This window comes from Acartia tonsa, chromosome 14 (assembly GCF_053477335.1).
Source record: "Acartia tonsa isolate MP-2025a chromosome 14, ASM5347733v1, whole genome shotgun sequence".
Classification (NCBI taxonomy): domain Eukaryota; kingdom Metazoa; phylum Arthropoda; class Copepoda; order Calanoida; family Acartiidae; genus Acartia; species Acartia tonsa.
Window position 1 is genome coordinate 21412727 of NC_137273.1, and position 20585 is coordinate 21433311.

The 20585-nt window shown below is 33.4% G+C and overlaps 3 protein-coding genes across 10 annotated transcripts in view; all 3 read right to left on the minus strand.

The window, feature by feature from the left end:
- Positions 1-1241, minus strand: part of LOC145306127 (sodium-coupled neutral amino acid transporter 7-like) — a 17253-nt gene extending 16012 nt beyond the window's left edge. For 5 of the 8 annotated variants that reach the window (XM_080148086.1, XM_080148087.1, XM_080148085.1 and 2 more), the window contains exons 1-3: positions 1113-1241; positions 909-969; positions 316-427 (exon numbers count right to left, since the gene is read on the minus strand). In XM_080148086.1, coding sequence (XP_080004212.1) covers positions 316-427; positions 909-969; positions 1113-1137 — 198 coding nt within the window. In that variant the 5' untranslated portion in view covers positions 1138-1241. The other 3 variants (XM_080148090.1, XM_080148088.1, XM_080148089.1) reach the window with 3 other exon arrangements.
- LOC145306140 (uncharacterized) lies at positions 1202-6058 on the minus strand. The gene is made up of 5 exons (XM_080148109.1): positions 5925-6058; positions 3699-3779; positions 2177-2291; positions 1763-1872; positions 1202-1666 (listed from the first exon to the last, which is right to left on the minus strand). Exons 1-5 carry the CDS (start codon positions 5956-5958, stop codon positions 1632-1634), a joined length of 375 nt encoding a protein of 124 aa, XP_080004235.1. The 5' UTR covers positions 5959-6058; the 3' UTR covers positions 1202-1631.
- Positions 5969-20585, minus strand: part of l(2)k09848 (WD repeat domain 74 lethal (2) k09848) — a 17248-nt gene continuing 2631 nt past the window's right edge. Inside the window, exons 3-18 of the mRNA XM_080148080.1 lie at positions 20480-20541; positions 20089-20124; positions 19450-19521; positions 18765-18805; positions 18037-18086; positions 17193-17361; positions 16771-16886; positions 16320-16369; positions 15630-15707; positions 14451-14568; positions 13844-13890; positions 13364-13447; positions 12037-12145; positions 11155-11262; positions 10537-10637; positions 5969-6474 (exon numbers count right to left, since the gene is read on the minus strand). Coding sequence (XP_080004206.1) covers positions 6246-6474; positions 10537-10637; positions 11155-11262; positions 12037-12145; positions 13364-13447; positions 13844-13890; positions 14451-14568; positions 15630-15707; positions 16320-16369; positions 16771-16886; positions 17193-17361; positions 18037-18086; positions 18765-18805; positions 19450-19521; positions 20089-20124; positions 20480-20541 — 1470 coding nt within the window. The 3' untranslated portion in view covers positions 5969-6245. The remainder of the gene's footprint in view (positions 6475-10536; positions 10638-11154; positions 11263-12036; positions 12146-13363; positions 13448-13843; positions 13891-14450; positions 14569-15629; positions 15708-16319; positions 16370-16770; positions 16887-17192; positions 17362-18036; positions 18087-18764; positions 18806-19449; positions 19522-20088; positions 20125-20479; positions 20542-20585) is intronic.

Consider the following 20585-nt stretch of genomic DNA (forward strand, 5'->3'; position numbering starts at 1 on the left):
GTGGATTATAACCCTGACCCCTATGTCCTGCAGACAATACTAGATTATCCAGGTCCTTTCTGATGGATAATATCATACCTGTGGATTATAACCTTGACCCCTATGTCCTGCAGTCATTACAAGATTATCCAGGTGCTCTATGATGAATAATATCATACCTGTGGATTATAACCTTGACCCCTGTGTCCTTCAGACATTACTAGATTATCCAGGTCCTGGATGATGAATATCATACCTGTGGATTATATCCTTGATCCCTGTGTCCAGCAGACATTACTAGATTATCCAGGTCCTGTATGTTGGATAATATCATACCTGTGGATTATATCCTTGACCCCTGTGTCCTGCAGTCATTACTAGATTATCCAGATCCTGGATGATGGGCTCCAGGTCTGAACTAATACCATCCAGTTCATCTCTTCCTTCCCTGGATTAAAATGATGGATTAGAAATTAACAATAATGACAACATTCATAAGTAGCGAAACGCATGAAAATAGATGGATGATCAATGAAAGTAAGATAAAGATCATATGTTGTGTTGTGATAATATTAAGAAAAGCACAAAACCTTGATAATAAATAAGTTTAAAGCCATTAACGACAGACATACGGATAAGAAAAGGTAAAGACATAGGAATCTTTACCAAAAATTTCAGCTGTCGATCTTTATATTTCAGCCGAGAAAATCACTTGACCTGTAGCGTTATGGACTGTCTGACTGACGGACAAAGTGAATCATAAAGTAACATCTAAATTTAAGAAAAATTATTATTGGTTAAAGATTAATTCTTATCCCCCAAACTTAAATTCGAATATTGCAACTCTGGATATTAAGAAACGAATTTACCAATAAAGTATAAACAAACTGCACCAAAATATAAAGAAAATCTTAAAAATGAAATCTTACTCATGATCATCTCTGTTCTCAGAAGAGATACCAGAATCTGCTTCCATATGATCACCACAAACTTAAAATAAAATTTAAGTAAATCAGAGATATAATCAGTTATTTAAATTGCGGATTCGGATTGCCAACCCTTATCAAAATACCTGCGAGAAAAATGTAACTAATTCATTGTAGCGGCAAAAAATAAACTAAAATTTATTTTACCTGAAACGGCTAGATCTGGTGCCATTTTGTCAAGTTTTAAAATTGAAAATAAAAGGGTTGGAAACTTATGTCTATATCATATTTTAAAATCTGAAAATAACATGGTGATATAAAATAGAATTAGATTTTAACACAGCCATACGATATTATCACGATTCAAGTAATTAAAACATAGATATTCTTCAATAATTCTAATTGTTATTTCCATACCATACTTGGATTTTGGTGGTCACTGGACAGGTATAAAATCCTTACCGTTTACTTTACTTATATACAAATTAGAGCTTCATCTTAAAATCAGAATTTAATGCAGTGTCTTAACATTTTAAATCTGTCTCAACCATAACATGTTATATTGCAACTACTACTGATTTCATTGATGTAATAGTTATAGTTTAGTATCTAAATTAATTTTGTTTTAAAATCAGCTGACTATTGAATAGCTACCGCCGCCATGTTAATTCAACCATCTGTTTGCTTCAACATTTTCCCGCCAATTTCATAAAATCAACTGATATCTCATTTTTGTTCCGCCATGTTAATCCAATCCATTGCTGAAAAATATTGCTTATAAAAATAATTAAAATTAGGTATAACAAATGGTTTCAACTGTAGAAATTATTTATTTTGTATTAATATTATTATCTAACCTGTGTGATTTTTATCCTTTTCTGTTGACCAATTAAGTTTAATATGCTTCATGACTTTCTTTTCCCTTTCCATTAGTTTTGAACATTCTTCTTGGTACGTTGAATCATCACTAGAAAATTATTCAAACATTTATTACAAGGATGACACAACATCCCTAAGTAGCGAAGCTAAAAATATTCTCTAAAAAAAGGCCAAGCAAATAAAAGGAAAAAGTATAACAGACAAATAAACAGCTGATAAAAAACACATCATTTCTATATTTTAATATATTCTAGAGCAATACCAATATACCGACGGGCTAAGTGAATTTTAATAGAGGAGGAGTAATAATGGTAAATACGTAAGTAAAATATTATAAAACTACGCAAATTTTCTTTTTTAGTTTAGTATTTATAAAAAAATCTTTGAATTGCCTGTCTTGAATATGATGTAAAACAGCTAGCTGTCCTCTCAACTTGCTAAAATGTTTAGCAACCGCCATGCTAAGTTTATACGCGGCATCAAAACCTTTCTGCATACTCTCTTCGCTTCCTTTTAAAATATTTCTTTTTATAGATTAAAACTTCATTAAGTTCTTGGTGCATTATTTGCCAAGTGGACCTCTTTCCTGCACTACCTCTCCGATTTCAATAATTCTCTGTATATTGGTCTGTTGGTTGGTTCTTCAGAAAAGTGGTCCACTTGGCAAATAATGTACCACCTGTATATTTCAATATAATAAATACATGGATAGATCAATTGCAGATAAATCAACGTTTCTCAAATTTGTAAAAAAAAATTTGTAGCTTTACCTATGCAATTAATATTCTTAATCGGCTTCTAGCTTTCAATTCAATAGAAAACTATGTTATGGCTAAATAATAAAGTTTTAAGACACTGTGGGCTAGAATTGAATCAAGACAAAAGTAAGTGCCGAGCATTGGGACCTATGTATGGTAAAAATAGACATAAAACCACGATGATACCAGGTAAAACCAAAATATTTCAGCGGGGGCTTTTTTGAGAAAATTAGATTTGAAAATTTCAAGTTCAATTTTCACCCCCTAGGAGTTGCCGCATGATCATGACAAGAAAAGCAAATATTATTTTTTTTAAAGGGGGGAGGCGGATGTGCCACTTTTTGAAACCAAAACTAAAAGTCAAAAAAGGAACTCAACTAAAAAAAGAGTTACAGGTCTGAGATTTTGCATGGCAGTTGCTTTATAGAGGTACAATATGGAACTGTGAAGAAACGGCGGCGCATCCTCCGAAAACCGCCGAGAAATTGCAAAATTCGGCGGGAAACGCCGGTTTTCGGCGGTTGCGCCGCCGTTTCTTAACAGTTGAGTTCATTTGACTTTTAGTTTTGGTTTCAAAAAGTGGCACATCCGCCTCCCCCCTTTTAAACAACTTTGCTTTTATAAAGTTCTTCATAAAACCACTCCTGAAGGCAGTTAATAAATGGCCATTTTTATCACTTGCTTTGCAAAGGTCACGAAAATTCAGCCTAAAATAAATCATATAGGTATAGAGAGGTTTTAAGAAGGACTTCATAAAAGCAAAGTTGTTCAAAATTTAAAATAAATAATATTTGCTTTTCTTGTATGATTATGCGGCAACTCCTAGGGGGTGAAAATTGAACTTGAAATTTTCAAATCTAATTTTCTTAAAAAGCCCCCGCTGAAATATTTTGGTTTTACCTGGAATCATCATGGTTTTATGTCTATTTTCACCATATATAGGTCCCAGGGCTTACTTTTGTCTTGATTCAATTCTAGCCCACAGTGAAGACAATGGCCAATAAATTGAATCATAATAAACAATTACCCCATTTATATATTGAAATTCTTAGTGGAAAAGCTTTGACACTACTAGTTTGTACCAACCAATCAAAATTAACAGTACACATAGTTTTTACGCGATTGTCCCCTCCCTCTCTGCTTAAAAAAAAACATTTTCCTGTGGAGCGTCCCTCCCTGAATCCTTCTGTATAACTTTTTCTCTCCAGATGATGCCAATCTACATCCAGTCCAGAATCTAAACAAATGGATTTATTATTATTTGGATCTTTCAACAGATTATAATGCACTTTAATCAAGAGAAACTTGCAGCTGGCTAAATAACGACCCCCAGTCCGACCCCTACTGGATAAATGATCTGACCAGTAAATGATATCCATTTTAGTAACCTAAATTGACGACAATATGTCCCCTGTCATAATATCCACGTATATTATATATCCACTAGCGGCTGCGCGCCTAGCATCTAGGGGTTTTATATTCAAAGGGCAGAAAAATAGCCTAAAACCATCTAAGAGCCTATAAGAGTCTTCACTGTAAAGAAGAACAATATCGGTTCAGCGATTAGCGAGATCCTTCGCTACTGACAAAAAAGCTTATTACTTTATATTATAGGATTTAGACAATGAATTATGTCCGTAGGAGGTGAAACAAATATGGGTGCTTTCTCCACAAATTCCCTATCCCCTTTTATTGAAAAAAAAAATAAACGAAGAAGGGGTTTCCCCATGCCTTCCCTGCGGGGCTATTCAATACAGTTTGATCCACGAAAAAGTATTTTTTAGGGTTTACAGCCTTTATTTCATAATGTATCATCAAAAGCAGCATATGTTCTTGTTCTTGTTCTCTATACAATTTTACACAAGACAAAGAAGAAAAATTTAATTTTAAGAATATATTAACAGAGATTTTTAAGGCCAAAGTTTCTAAAAAGCTCTTGAGAAAAAGAAATTTTTTTATTCTTTATTTTTTTTATTGGATGTATAATGTATTTCTGCTAATTGAAAAATAATATTTAAAGAAAAACAAGTTTACTAATCATTTCTTATTTATTCCACAAAAAAAATATAAATGGGGGTGGGGGGGGGCGCGAAAGTGACACTTTTTGAAACCAAAACTAAGAGTCAACAAAGGAACTGAACTAAAAAAAGGGTTACTGGTCTGAGATTTTGCATGGCAGTTGCTTTATAGGGGTACAATATGGAACTGTGAAGAAACGGCGGCGCAACCGCCGAAAACCGCCGTTTCCCGCCGTAATTTTTGTTGCCTTTTCTCGGCGGTTTTCGGCGGTTGCGCCGCCGTTTCTTCACAGTTCCATATTGTACCCCTATAAAGCAACTGCCATGCAAAATGTCAGACCTGTAACACTTTTTTTAGTTGAGTTCCTTTGACTTTTAGTTTTGGTTTCAAAAAGTGTCACTTTCGCCCCCCCCCCCCTTTTTCATGGCTAAAAATACAACAAATTGAAGTGGTTATTTGCTAATTTCAGGCTGTTACTATCTTGTTTCTCACCATTTCATCCCATAAATCAATTAAAGGGATTAATTATGACAGTTACTCCTCCCACTTTTTTACTTGTCAATCATTTGGGACATCGCTTATTATGCTTTTTAGAATAGAAAAATCATTATTTAATATTTCATTTTAGTTATAACTTTTTTGTTTTTAGAGTTAGGATTATGAAACAAAAACAATTTTCTTGCTATATTCCTACTTATTTATTTGTTTGTTTTATCTAATATATTTTTGCATGAAAAGTAAGTTTTTCAAAATATCATTAACCTAAAAAGAATCAAAAAAAATATGTGAAAAAAATGCTTTGAACTTAAAACCTAAATTTTGTACTGCACTATTATATAGAGTTTCTCCTGGTAACAAAAATAAAGGCATTTTTACATTTATTTTGCTAAAAAAGACGTTTTCTGTAAAAAGTTGTTTTTTGCTCAGTCACTTTTTCATAACTTTAGCTTTAAAAATCTCAGTTGTTAATGAAGGTAAACATTCAATTTTTATATAGTCTTATGTGGAAATGTATAGAGAACAAGAATATATAAAACTTTTGATAATATAGTAGGAAATAAAGGCTGTGCAGTGTGCAACCTAAAAAATACTTTTTCGTGGGTCTTACTGTATAATCTAACCTAACCTAACTTAATAAAGAAACAAATGAAAATCTGCCCACCCTTCTACCCCACTTAAATTCATTCAATTTTAAAAATAAGGGAAGGGGTTTCGATGCTCGACAAGACTAAGTTCCTATAGGGAAAGCGCTCAAATATTTCAATAAGTAGCACAGCAATGGTAAGGTATTTAAAACAGCTTGTATGAAAAAGAGAACTTTGGACTGACTCTTAAATATTTGAAATCAGTTAAGAAATTGTACCTCCACTATCGCTGTTATCAAAATCATCCGCCATTTTTTAAAAATCTGCAAATAAAAAAAATAATGCAAAACCAGAAAATATCAATCAATTAATCACATTTTTAGTATAGCTTTGAAACCGATTAATATCTGGCAAATTAGAACCAGTTCACAGCCATACTGAAAAGGCGTGTATTATAGCATCTAATTACAGTCAATTTTCTACGAATATTAAAATAAAAATCATAAAATTAATATCAGTTTTAATCTAAAAAAGTTTTATTTCAATATCCGCGGAAAACTGTCTATATTACGACGCGAAAAATAACAATTCCTTGATATTTAATCATATTTCCTTTTCTTTCTGGGCACCATTTCCTCCAAATCTGGTTCCTCCTCCCCGTCGCACAGCGAGCGAATTGCCGCGGCGTTTTTGAAGGCGACAAACTTTTCGCGGATTAATTCCATGGCCGTGTCGCGCACCTCGTCAGAATCAGTGGCCTTCAAGGTTTTGCGAAGGTCAGCTGTTTTCAGGAAGAATTTGTAGAAAGGATGCTTCTTGTTCTTGTATCTATATAAAAAATCAACACGTTAAAACGGACATACGAACATTCTGGTAAGGATTAAAGAGTTCAAGAGTTGATATGCTTTCTAAATCTCCCATAACTATTACAGGATTCACCATGCAAAGTTTGAAATCGATAGGAAAATTCTAACATGACTAAATTAACGAAAAGAGCCATCCGTTACGGACGGACGGACCGACCCCAATTATAGAAAAGCTTCACTTTTAAAATTGGACAAACCTCCTAATGCGACACACGTCCTAAACCTCATAATGCGACAACCATTACAAAATCCGACATTAAATTTTTTTAATTCAAAAACTTTTCCTCTAATTTTAGAACATTTCAAAATCAAAGGGATAGTTTCACGAAGTGCATTTTAAAAAAAATAGTGAACTGTAAGTTTTTTCTATTTTAAATAACGTAGTAGTGCATAATATAAAGTTATTGATTAAAATTAAAAGATTTGACCAGGGATTTTCCTTAAAAAATGAGTTTTTCATTTTTATTTTTAACTTCGTTGCATGTTATATATGGCAAATTTTTTTTGTCATAAATACAACTTTAGATAGCATTTACTAGTTAATAGAACTTCAAACTTTTTATACAACAAAATACACAGAACAACAAAGAATGACCAATAAAATACTTAGTATAGTACTTAGAGTTGTGATCTTTTTATATGTCTTAGTAGAATATATTAGGCATTGGATAGATATGATTGTGATAAAGAATTTTAACATTGACCTGACCGAACATTTTTTATTTGACAATATCTAAAAAAAGTTAGTGATTTGCAACATAAATTACATGAGAATATATATATATATTATATATGTTGTATGGTTATTTGGTATTTCCGCGTGAGATAATGTGTATATTGTAAGTAAACCGAACGTTTTTTTTTTTTTTTTTAAAGAATCTATAGAAAACCTGTCCTATAATGAACCGGACGTTATTTTTTATGTTTTTTAAGTAACTTGTCCAAAGGGGAACCCCTGTTCAATTTTTTTATAACTCTTGTGAAATATGTTGAAAAAGATTCTCTAAAAATGGTGTTTTGGCTATACATATTTGGAAAAAAATAGACCATTCTCATGTAATTTATGTGGCAAATCACTTTAACTTTTTTAGATATTGTCAAATAAAAAAAGTTTGGTCTGGTCAATGTTAAAAATTCTTTAACATACAATCATATCTATCCAATGCCTAATATATTCTACTAAGACATATAAAAGTTCACTACTCTAAGTACCTTAACTCTTTAAATACACTTCATAGAACTATCCCTTTGGAAGATTTAAATTGTTAAAAAAATTTAGGACGTTTTACTTAAGAGATGTCGCATTAGAACGTTTGTCCTTTAGGAAGTTTGTCGCATTAGGAAGTTTGTCGCATTAGGACGTTTGTCGCATTAGGATGTTTGTCGCATTAGGATGTTTGTCGCATTAGGACGTTTGTCGGTGTACCTTTAGATCTTAGAGGATAAGACATTTGGACGATTTAAATTCATTTTCATCCCTTATTACGATAAACAAACTAAACACTTAAGTGGATTAAAATTATTTACTGAAAGGTTTCAACCAACCAATGAAGTTTACTTATTTTCCTAAAGTTTTAGAGCCAAGGAAAGGGAGAAGGTGTATTAAACTTTAGGTAACAGTGAAATTTACAGTCAAATACCCATTCGTTCTGGATCTACTGCAGTTAAGAATAAAATATTCCTGGAATCGAACCTTTACCTGGCACTAGGAACCGTCACCGGCAAAAAGGAATCAAAATATCAGGAAAATGTAACTGACAAGACAATATTATTGCGTAGCTTTGCTCCAAACTAAACCCCGAACCACTTCATTATGCAATCTACATTTTCCTGGATATTTTGTCTACGGTAGTCCATAAGTGTACAGCTTTACAGTACATTGTTTCTATTTGTTAAAGCAACACGTATGATAAAAGAAAAAGATTCTTTTTAAAGTAAAATATTTCAATCAAATCTATATTTTTTTATTTTTTACCGATCCACGTCATTATGCAAATCAAAAGAAAATCAATGAGAAAACGTTGGTTTTGCACTTTTCTCCACTTTTAAAAATTATTCTGATAAAATAACAATTTTTTAAGGGATTTATGCATTAATTATAATGAAAAACAGTTTTAGGTAGATTTTAATGATTTTTCTAAATAAGAAATAATTGAAAAAAAGAAATTCTATCCTTATCACTTTAGAGGACAGCTGCTGACTCCCAGTCTAAGCTAAATACATGTTAAAGATAAAAATTACCCTGAAAAGTATACAAAAATGTTTTTTGATGTGTTATAAAAAAATCCATTTTAAAATCTTGATTTTGAGGATGATGGCCTTTAAGATGCTCTTACTGGTGGTGAAGGTGAGCTAAATGTTATCTAAGTACATGACCATTACAACAACTTGTCTATTAATTTATGTACCATTTTTTGTAGTCATAGCAGCCTCCAGTGGAGCCTCTCGACATGAAATATAACCATTATCTAAAAACTACATTATTTACTTTATGAATTTTAGTAATTAAAATTGCAATTTTTTTCTTTTTTAATATTGCTTGGCTGGAGGCTGCTATGACTACAAAAATTGGACCATAGTTCAATATATAAGTTTTCTTCAAGGGCATGCACTTTGATAACATTTAGCTCACCATCACCACCAGTAAGAGCATCTTAAAGGCCATCATCCTCAAAATCAAGATTTTAAAATGGATTATTTTAACACACCAAAAGACATTTTTGTATACTTTTCAGACAAATTTTTATTTTTTACACGTATTTAGCTTCATCCATAAGACTGGGGGTCGGCAGCTGTCCTCTACAGTGATAGGGATAGAATTTATTTTTTTCAATTATTTCTTATTTAGAAAAATCAATAAAATCTACCTTAAACTGTTTTTCATTATAATTAATGCATAAATCTCTTTAAAAATTGTTATTTTATCAGAATTAATTTTAAAAAGTGGAGAAAAGGGCAAAACAAACGTTTTCTCATTGATTTTCATAATGAAGTGGATCGGTAAAAAATACAAAAATATAGATTTTGATTGAAATATAAGCATTTTACTTTAAACAGAATCTTTTTCTTTTATCATATGTGTTGCTTTAACAAATAGAAACAATGTACTGTAAAGATTTACACTTATGGTCTACCGTAGACAAAATATCCAGGAAAATGTAGATTGCATAATGAAGTGGTTCGGGGTTTAGTTATGTATTCGTAAGACTAGAATAGTTATTTATCGCATCGTATTACAGACAGCTTTCCACGGATATCAATGAAAAATTAAAAGATTAAATCCTGTTTTGTTAGCCCCGCGGGGACGAAGAACCGGGTTTAACAAAACAGTTTTTTTTAAAGGGAGGGGTTTTTAATGCAACCATCTCGTAATCAATGTATAAATGGCACTTAGAATTCGAATTTGGATCTGAAATTTTGCATGAGTAATCCTTGGTAGGTCTATTTTCCCTAAATCGAACAAAAAGTTGGAAAAGTAGCGGCTAACGGCTGGCGGCTCATCCGTTTAGACATTTGTTGGGTATTTTCAAGCGAAATCCATCACGAAACCTCTCTCCACATAATGCTCTTTTCCGATCCAAAACGTTTTCAAACGGTTCTAGCCGGAAGTTGCTGGTACTAGAAATCAAAAAATGTTTTTTTTGTATCATTTCACATGATTTAAAGCAAAAATATGCTTCAAAAAGTTGATTTCTACGTAATTTATGAAGATTTGCTCTAAAAATAGCCAAAAAACGGCTAAACGGCTGAGCCGTTAGCCGTTATTTTTTCAACTTTTTTTTCGATTTAGGGAAAATAGACCTACCAAGGATTACTCATGCACAATTTCAGATCAAAATTCGAATTTTAAGTGCCATTTATACATTGATTACGAGATGGTTGCATTAAAACCCCCCCCCTTTTATATGATTTTTAATATCCACGGAAAAATACGATACTATACATGGTGTTATATTATGGCTGAGAACCGGTTCTAATCCAGCGGATGCTAATCGATTTCGACGCCATACTGGAAAATACATACTTGGAAGTTGGAAGTGAGAGGAGCTGTTCCAGTCTTGTATTGGCGATGATGACGTCAATACTTTCTTCCTCATTCTTCTGTTTGTCCAGTGGGTCAACCACCTGCAATAATGGATATATAATTAATTGGATGTTGCACCAGATCAACATGTATTATAATATAATGAAACTTGTACTTGGCTAAGATAACGATCCCCCCCATCCATCACCCCATCCCCTCCCCTCCTACTGGATGAACGAACTGGCTACTAAATGATGTCCATGTTAGGAACCTAAGTTGACAATTTTTCCCCTGTCATAAAAAATCCACCCATCCATCCCACTTTACCCCTCCCTTCCCCTCTTACTGGATGAACAAACTGATCAATAAATTATGTCAATGTTAGCAATGTAAATTGACAATTTTTCCCCTGTCATAATGGACATATATTAATTGGATGTTACGCCAGATTAACATTATTATAATATAATGAAACTTGTAGCTGGCTAAGTTATCCATCCAATTTTACTCCATCCCCTCCACTCCTACTGTATGAATGAACTGACCAATAAATGATGTCCATATTAGCCAACTAAAGTGACAATTTTTCCCCTGTCATAATATCCATAGTCACCCAACCTGTACAACTGCATTCTCCTTGTGTTTCTTCTCCTCCTTTGGATCCACGTACTCGGGATCGAAGCCGGGCATCAGCGTGATCCCCATCAACTTGGACTTCAGATACACCTAGTAAATGAACATGATATATCTAATGGTCCATCTGACAACATTTTTCGTCAAACTTAAAAAGAGATATTATGCAGACAAAAGCGGTTGTTTACCTTTGTTACATACGATATACGGGCGACGAAATTTGAGACAAATATTTTCGACGGTATAATTTTTTAATTCTAACATTATTCAAAGAATTTTATAACTAACTTATTAAAAGTTTTGTCATATGCTTCACATTATACAAGGGAAAGCTTTATCCTAAGATTCATATACGACAATTTACAGCCGACTCATATAGAGAACAAAATGAAAATTCTTCTATTGACTGATTTAGACAGTATGTTCCTAAGTTATCTCTATTAGGGGATATTTTCTCCCGGATTTTTTGAAATTCAAGTACTGCGCAGTTGCACTCAATATGCCTTTTGGTGAAAAAAACACTTGTGTAAAAATTTGAACCATTTTGGACAAGTATTATGCCCAGTAATTTCACTTAAAATTTTTATGCTCCCCTTATGGGGTCAAAAATTCATTGCATCAGATCTATTGCTTCAAGGTGCTTCCTGAAGAGGCCTTGAGGAGGAGAATCCGAAATTTTCGTCCGTTCCAAAATATCTCATTCCTAGCCTAAGAAAATGTATAAAAAAGTCTTTAAAAAAACAGTTTTAGGTTTTTTTTTGATAATGGCCAATTTTTTTGAGATTTTCAAAGTGAAATTACTTAGCATGATACTTGTCCAAAATGGTTCAAATTTTTTTCGGTAAAAATCCACTAATCTCTATTCACCTGGTAGATTGGTTCATTTTTGGCTAGACCAATCTTGCCATACTTGTACACTCTCAAGAATCTGTCCAGGCCCACGGCTCCGACATAACCGTTGGAATAACTCAGTTCCCTATATAAGCAAGCATAATAGTTTTTTTTTTATGGCATCGTATTATAGCTTTCCGCGGATATTAATCTTATGATTTTTATTTTAATATTTGTGGAAAATTGTTTGTACTTGGATGCTATACATGATTTTTCAGTATGGCTAAGAACCGGTTCTAATCCAACGTATATTAATCAGCTTCAAAGCCATACTTAGTAATTTAAAACTTAAACGCTTCTGACATAAAAAAAACTCGGTGTATGAAAAAAATGGTTCAATGCATTTATACAAACAGCAGAATTAAAATAGATGTAATTATGACAGTTAAATGCGCGTTTTTGCCAGTGGTTTATCAATCCACCCCCCTTACACCCATCATCTCCTACTTTTTAAATAAACTAGCGACTGCACCCCAAGCATCTAGGGGCTTTATATTCGAAGGGAATTTGGAAGGGCAGAAAAATAGCCTAAAACTATACCCAGACTTATTAATAAAAAAAAAACCAAAACCCCCTCAGAAACTCCACTGTAAAGGGGAATATGTCGGTTCAGAAATTGGCGAGATCCTTCGCTACAGACAAAAAAACATACTACTTTACATAATAGGACTAACTAATAAATGAGGTCAATATTAGCAAAATAAATTATCCATTACTGTTGATTGCAACTGTATTTTTGCTGGTAGTTAAATGGCATGTATCAAGACTATAGTCAATACAAGCAAAATTATTCAATGCATCGTATTATAGACAGCTTTCCGCAGATACAGGGGTGTATATTCTGCATGGGATCCCCGGCTCAGGGGGGGGGAAAAAAAATAAAAAATAAGTGGTTGGAGGGAAAAAAATGTAAAAATTAAGAAAACTGAAAACATTTTTTCCATTTCGCCCCCCTCCTTGGTTAAAAAAAACTAAAAAAATGTGTGGTAGGAGGGATAAAATAAATAAAATATAGAGTTCTTTAAATATTTTTCTATTTTCCCCCCTACTTTTTAAGAAAAATCTAGGGGGGAAAAAAAATAAAAAATTTTGTAGCAGGGGAAAAAAAATAAATCTTGTGCAGAATATACACCCCTGCGCAGATATTAAATTAAAAATATAATATCATCACCAGTTTTGTTATCCCCCAGGGGCCAAGGGCCCAGATTTAACGAAATGGTATTGATTTTATGGTTTCTATTTTAAAAATTCCAGGAAATTGTCTACAATACGATGCTAACCGGTTTATCCTGGTAATACTTACTTGACTGCGCCCACACTGCCTCTATATTTCCTCAAGATTCCACGCAGAGGTATAGGATAACCACGCGGAGTATATCTAGCTCTCCTAAAAAGGAAATAGTTATTTCTTGCATAGTATCGTATTTAAAAACAGCTTTCCGCAGATATAAACTGTACAATTATAAGATTAAGGCAGTTTTTGGCCCTAATATGACGGAGCCTCTGGCTAATAAAACTGGTTTTAAACTTATGATTGTATATTTTTTTATACGTAGAATATAATACGATGCTAGACATAGTTTTTTTCTAATGTTTTTAACTCAAAACTCACAACTTTTACGGATTTTAAGCGCAACCTACTCCTCCTTTTCTAATAATTTACAACTCTCTAAAATGTTATTTTGAGATGCCTAAAATTTTTTTAGTATTGCGACTTGAGGCTTCAAATTTAGAGTATTGAATCTATCTGTGGCAGTCTTTCAACAGTTAAAATTAGGATTACCTGAAGTCGCAATGAACAAGCGCACCAGTAGCTCCGCCCACAAGAACCTAAAAGAATTATTTATAATATTTCTATTCAGAGGTGTAGGTAAAATGTATATTAATTTGCTCAAGCTTAATTATCTTTCCAGCCATTCTAAGGGATTTTGTGTCCATCTATTTATCCATCTATCTAACCCGCGACCGTGGCTCAATACGTGGCGCACTCGCTCGTCGTCGGGGAGGTGATAGGTTCGAATCTCGGCTTAACACCGCGTCATAACTAAAGACGTTAAAAACGGTTCCTACTGCCTCTATGTCAAGTGCGCGACATTAATAGTAAGAGTAGGGAGAATGCCTTGGCCCAAAACAGGCGCAACTCATTACCATGCATAGTTATGACTTCTCAGACAAAGGTCTTGCTATCAAAGGGTTGGTTGTTTGATGGGTGTTACTTAACCTAATACCCCGGGTGTTTGGACAGAAAAAAAGAGACATTTGGCTCTCCTTGGTTATCCTGGGTTGTTGGACCATGGCGTTTCATGTCATGGAATTGGACAGCATCTCCGCCCGTATGAGGTAATTGACTAGGTAATCAATCTATCTATCTATATATATAATATGTGTACCTCATGTTCATTGATAGCGACAATAGAGGTGCAGGTTGCAGGTTCCTCCTGGTGCATCCACAGAAGATCAGCCACAGGCCTTAGGCTCCTACGATTCTTACCAGAAATATCGTATTTTCTGAACAAAAAACAAAGATGACAACATCCATTAAAAGCGAAGCTCTCAAATGGTAGGACAAACATCAGATTAATCGAATAATGTTATCACATAAAAATTAGCTGTTAAGAAAGTTAAAAATCAATGTTTCAAATGAACGTACGGACATTCAGGAAACGATTATAGAGTCGCTACGCTTTCTATATCGTACCCAATTACTACAGGAATCACCATACAAAGTTTGAAATCGATATGACAATTCTAACATGTTTAAATTAACCGTTGCGGACGGACCGACCCTTTAATAACGTTAATTAAATCATTATCCAAAATCAAAATCTAAAAAGATCTTGCTAGCCCCCTCTGGACCTATCAGACTCTTCATAGTGAAGATTCCCATACATCCCGGAAAGGTTTTAAAACTTATAAAAAAATGTACTTCCACTCTCCCAAGAAATCCCTTGGAAGATTTTATATTTCCCAGGATAGTTTTATGCTAGTATCATTATATTAAATGTCTAAATGTATTTCTGTCTGTGTTATTACCGAGAAATCTCAATAGCACCTGCTTAAAAGGGAAGCTTCTTAATGATCCAGGGAAGGTTTATAAGTTATAACTATTTTGGGGGAGGTTACCTCAACCCCCAAAAGAGAAATTAATAAAAAAATTCATCCCAAATTATTTTTTTATTTTTCTTTCTAAAATTAAAATTAAGAGGAATGCCACCCCCCCCCCCCCCCCCTATATAGTGCCCCTAGGGCCTAGAGACATCTAAGGACACGTAAAATTGTTTCTTATGAATCTATGTTAAAATCAGCTATTTACCAAAAATATTTTTTTCGCCGCTAGATGGTGTTAGTTTTGTATTCAGCTAATATCCGCAGGGCGTCGTTTTATACTTTCTTTTTGGCGATATCTCTATGGAGGGTGGTACCCTCCCCCAAACTAGTTATAAACCTTCTCAGGCTACCCTGTAAAGGATTACCATATCGGTTCAGCGGTTAGCGAGAACCTTCAGTACAAACAGAGAGACAGACAGACAAACAAACATCCTATTACTTTATTATAAGGATTTTTATACCTGATGTGCCCGTGTCTGGAACAGGTGGCAATAAGAGTTGGTGACAACCAGGCAATGTCGGAGGTCCAAACTGGTACTCTGTGCACCATTATTATGAGTTCTTAACTTCTAAAGGAACACCTGCCATACTGGTGATAATACTAAGTAGGCCTATAACTTTACCACGGTAACGGACGGGGGTAGCAACTTTTCATCACATTAGACGATAAATTGATGTGCTTGTTGATAAAAGTTAAAGTTATCCTTTTTGTGAATTCAAATCATTGGTAGCATAGTTCATATGCGCAATGCTAGTTTTAACCAACCAATCAATATTCAATATAAACTTACTTAAATTTTATTTTTAAGTACTGTATATATATGTCCCTAACAGGTCTTTTTTCTTCTCAAAATCAAAAGTGTCTCTAGAGGCATTAGTAATGAAATTATATCAGAGAAAACGAGGTTCTAATGATTTGAAGCTGTGATACAACATGTGCAGAAGTAAATGCGAACAATAAAAATCATCTACAAATAAAAATTTTAAAATCATCTTTTATCACTAGCGGGTAGTCCTCTTTAAAATAACAGGCGAGAATTAGTGAAAGATAAATACTTTAACAATTCGTTATATTTTTAACAGATGGTTTTATTGTCATTTTATCATCTACTTACCCATCCATAGTGTATCTTTAGAAATAGAACTCATTCCTTAAATCCAATTTATCTAACTGCACATTTCTTGATCGGAAAACTGGTTTCTGGTAAGCAAAGCAACATTTTAGGATAAATTGATAAAAACAAAGCAAAATTCTTGTCTGAGAGAAAGTTACTGTTTAGTCTGGACTTGTTATATACTGTTGAGCAGGGTCAATGGCCGATATATTGAAGTACATCCCTAATGATGATACAAAATTTCCCCCTTTATGTAGATTACAATTAGTGACTGAAACGTTTGGATACCCAACTTAATAAACCAACCGATTGAATTCAATTAAAGTCCCCAGTTGTTAAGCCAACGAATCAGAAAACGTTATTATAAAACTTGAAGGACAAGCGAAATAAACAGCTCATTGATCGCTCGCTCTCTTTCCTTTATTTTTGAAAAAATACACAGAAAACCGCCTTTTTAGTTCATTACAGTCGCCACATGTTGCTTTGCCTGAAGATCTTTGAGGTTCCATACTTGCAGCTCCACCTCTTGTCCTGCCACGGCAATAAGTGGTTCTGTAGGATTGAGGCTGGCCGGACAACGACGCATGCGGGTCAACTTCCTTACTATACAGAGGCAGGGATAAGACAATGTTGATATGTTACCCAATTTACTCCCTCAATATATTGAAATTATTGGTGGAAAAGTTTGTATACTGCTATATTGTACAACTTGTAAAGTACGCAAAATTCGGATTCTAAGTGCCTTTTGTGCACTGGTTAGGATATGGTTGCATTAATACCCCCTCCCCTTTTCTGGGTACAAGTATAATTAACAGTTCAAAATCACGTCTTTAATGATTTTCAATTTAATATTTGTGGATAATTATCAGTAAATCGGTTTCGTAGCCATGATGGAAAAAGATTACTTACTCTTTTTAAAAGCCTCAACATTTTTCTTCTTTTTCTCTTCTTTTTCCTCTTCTGTAGGCTCGTTTTCCAGAACTGTAAACTCATTTCCGCCATTTTTTTGTTTCTCCAACTTTTTCTGTTTCTGCGTCTTTGTTAACTTTCTCTTATTTTCCTTCGTTCGATAGTTCATCTAAAATAGTTTCTTAGTAATGCAGCATTTCTAAAAAGTTGGAGGGATCTTCTAAGAGATCCCGCAAGCCGGCATACAATATTTATAAAGCAACACTTTGGTAATAAATCAATCTTCATGCGTTACTTACAGTTAGCAGATACGTCCCTAGAAGCCTTTAAAAATGGGGAAAGGTTTAATTTTGACCACTCCTTTCATTTTTAATTTTAAATTGAAAAAGAATGACGACATCCATAAAATTGAAGCTCTGAAACGGTATGACAAACTGAATAAGTAGAATATTAACGCATAAGTCTAAACAAATTTGTTGCAAAACCGCTTAAATACGTGATACTGTTTAATCTTACATTTTTAGGCCTTGATTATAGAGAAGCTTCGCTTATAACATTTTACATTGTCCTAGAAATCGGTATTCCAATCTGATAATATGCATAAAAAATTGTTGTTAAAAAAGTTAAAAATCAATATGTTTAAAATGGACGTGCGGACATTCTGGTAATGATTATAGAGTTTCTAGGCTTTCTAAATCGTGCCTAACTACTACAGGAATCATCATGCAAAGTTTGATATCGATAGGAAAATTCTAACATGCCTAAATTAACGAAAAAAGCTATCCGTTACTGTCGGACGAATGGACCTAATTATAGAAAAGCTTCGCTTTTAAAAATTGCTTACCTCATGCTCAATGGCATTAAACGTAGCAGCATCGGGGCCAGACATGATGACTAAAAACAAATAATAATCATTATTTCCAGTATGGCTTCCAAACCCGATTAATATCATCTGGATTACAACCGGTTCTTAGCCATACTCAAAAATTATGTATAGCATCGTATTGTATCATGTTTTCTACGAATATAAAAATGTACAATCATAAGATTAAAACCGTGACTTCGGCTTCTCGTGTCTATTAAAAACTGACTTTACTCATAAAATTGTACATTTTATATCCGCGGAAAGCTGATTGTAATACGATGCTATAAATAACTATCAAACTATCATGTATGGCTTCAAATCTGAATCAATCCATATATAAAGGAAACAGGATATATGTCTGTGTGTCCGTCTGTCCCGAAGGATATCGCTAACTGCTGAACCGCTATGGTTCTCCTTTACAATAAATCTTCTCATATGTCCTGGAATGGTTTATAACTATTATAGGTAAGGGTGCCGCATAAGCATCCGCTAAATTCAAAGATTGATTGACTGAAAATCAAGTATCATACATATCGTATTTTAGTGAGTTTTCCAAGTATTTTTACAATAAAAATCATAAAATGAATCCCTATTTTATTGGCCCGGGCCTTCGATAACTAATCAAATAATCGTGCGATGAATATTAAAGACAAACTTCCATATTTTAAAATAAAATATTTTTATCAGCAAAACTTATATTAGCTTACCCTGTCCGTTTGATATCGCTGTAACGACGTTTCCCTCATAGCTAGAAAAAAAATAGTAAGTTAATGGATATAGAATAAGTGCATATAATGACAGGAGAAAATTTGTCATCAATGTAGAATGTTAACATTGTTAGTTTGTTCATCCAGTAGGAGGGGAGGGGAGGGGATGGGAGGGGATGGGGGTAAATGGGTTAGATAGTGGGGTTTCGTTATTTTAACCAGCTGTAAGTATCACTTATTTGAGTACAGTAAAATCTGTTGCAAGTAATAATATATTATTTAGAAAGTCATAAAAATACCGAAAAAAAGATTGTGTTCGATTGAAAAAATAAAAAAAAATATACCTAGGTAGTTATCGTTTCAAAATTGTTCGGTAGTCATAAATGATTAATATTTGGGAAAAGTTATCAGGGATGGAAGGTACATAATGCTGTTTGTTAAACAAGTCCTCAAAGCTTTATAATAATGTTTTCTTATTCGTTGGTTCAAAACCTATAAAGACTAATATTGTATATAAATTGATTAGTTTCTTAAGTTAAGTGTCTAAGCGTTTCAACCTTTATTTGTAACATACAGAAAGGTAATTTTGTGCATGATCATCGGGAATGTACTGTACATCAATTTATCGGCCATTGTCTTATCCCTGGTCATTAGATGCCTGCAAAGTTATAATTATTTTTCTTACCTGGTTACGCCGACCAAAGTATGTTTGCCAAGATTCTCTTCTAGTTCTAACTTTACGGTGTTGGTGAAGGTTCTAAAATTATACAATAGATTTACTATCGTTGATGGCAATCAGAACAATAATCCGTTCCACAGAAAATAGGACTTCCTCAAGCAAATCATTATCTTAAGAAGTTCATCTTATTACATGGATAAAATGATAAATTTTACTAAAATGTGTACACTTTTTTAACTATAAAGTGGTCGGATTGTTCATAAACGGAGTTCCTATAGGTCTACACCCCCCCCCCCTTCCCATAATGACAACATCCATAGGTAGCTAAGCACAAAAATATCATGAATGGGATTACGGATAAATAGCTTTTAAGAGCATCTGTTAAAATCAAGAACAGATGTATTAAAGAAACTACCACGAAAACTTTCTCACACATTTTTATATTTGCATTTTGAGGAATGAATGACAGACAGACGGACAAAATACAAGACATACTGAAAGTTCATTGGTAAAGGAAATATTCACAAACAAATTCAAAATCACATATCCCCCATAACGTTGCGGACTGACTGACGGACAGACCTACACAGAGTATCAAATTATAGAGTAGATTCACTGCTAAAAATAAAATAAAACAAATCTTACTTGTCTTTGATGTTAAAGGTTTTAATTTCTGGAACCCTAAAATAGAATTTTTCTAAATTTTGTGATTGATATTATTAGTTTATTCGGTGTAAGTTTTTGAAAACTAGATTCGATTTTTGCAACCTGTTGTATAAACAAGATCTTTCATTTGTTGGCTTAAATTTTTTGGTAGGTATTATTACTTTATCTTGATCTTAAACTTTTCAACCGAAAATTTTTTACTAAAGAAGAAATTTTGTATATTATTACAAATGAATATACATGAATTAAACGTTTATAGTCCCTTGGTATCATTTTAAATTTTTATTATTTAAAATTATATTTGTTGGTAAAAAAAATATTGGCTTATCCCTTAAGATCCCTGGTTTGTTGTCACTACAAATGTTGTTACCTGTTAGCAACAAGAATTTCATTAGGCTTGTCTCCCAATCCAAGACAGGTGTAACCATTTACCTTAAAAAATGGATATATAATATACTTGGATATTATGACAAGAG

Excerpts from the sequence above, each read along its gene's own strand:
- LOC145306140 (XM_080148109.1), bottom strand. The coding sequence starts at position 5,958 with ATGGCGGATGATTTTGATAACAGCGATAGTGGAG. Across the intron at positions 3,780-5,924 it reads TGATAACAGCGATAGTGGAG|ATTCTGGACTGGATGTAGAT; the intron begins GTACAATTTCTT and ends CCATTTGTTTAG. Across the intron at positions 2,292-3,698 it reads GGAGGGACGCTCCACAGGAA|GCGAAGAGAGTATGCAGAAA; the intron begins AATGTTTTTTTT and ends TTTTAAAAGGAA.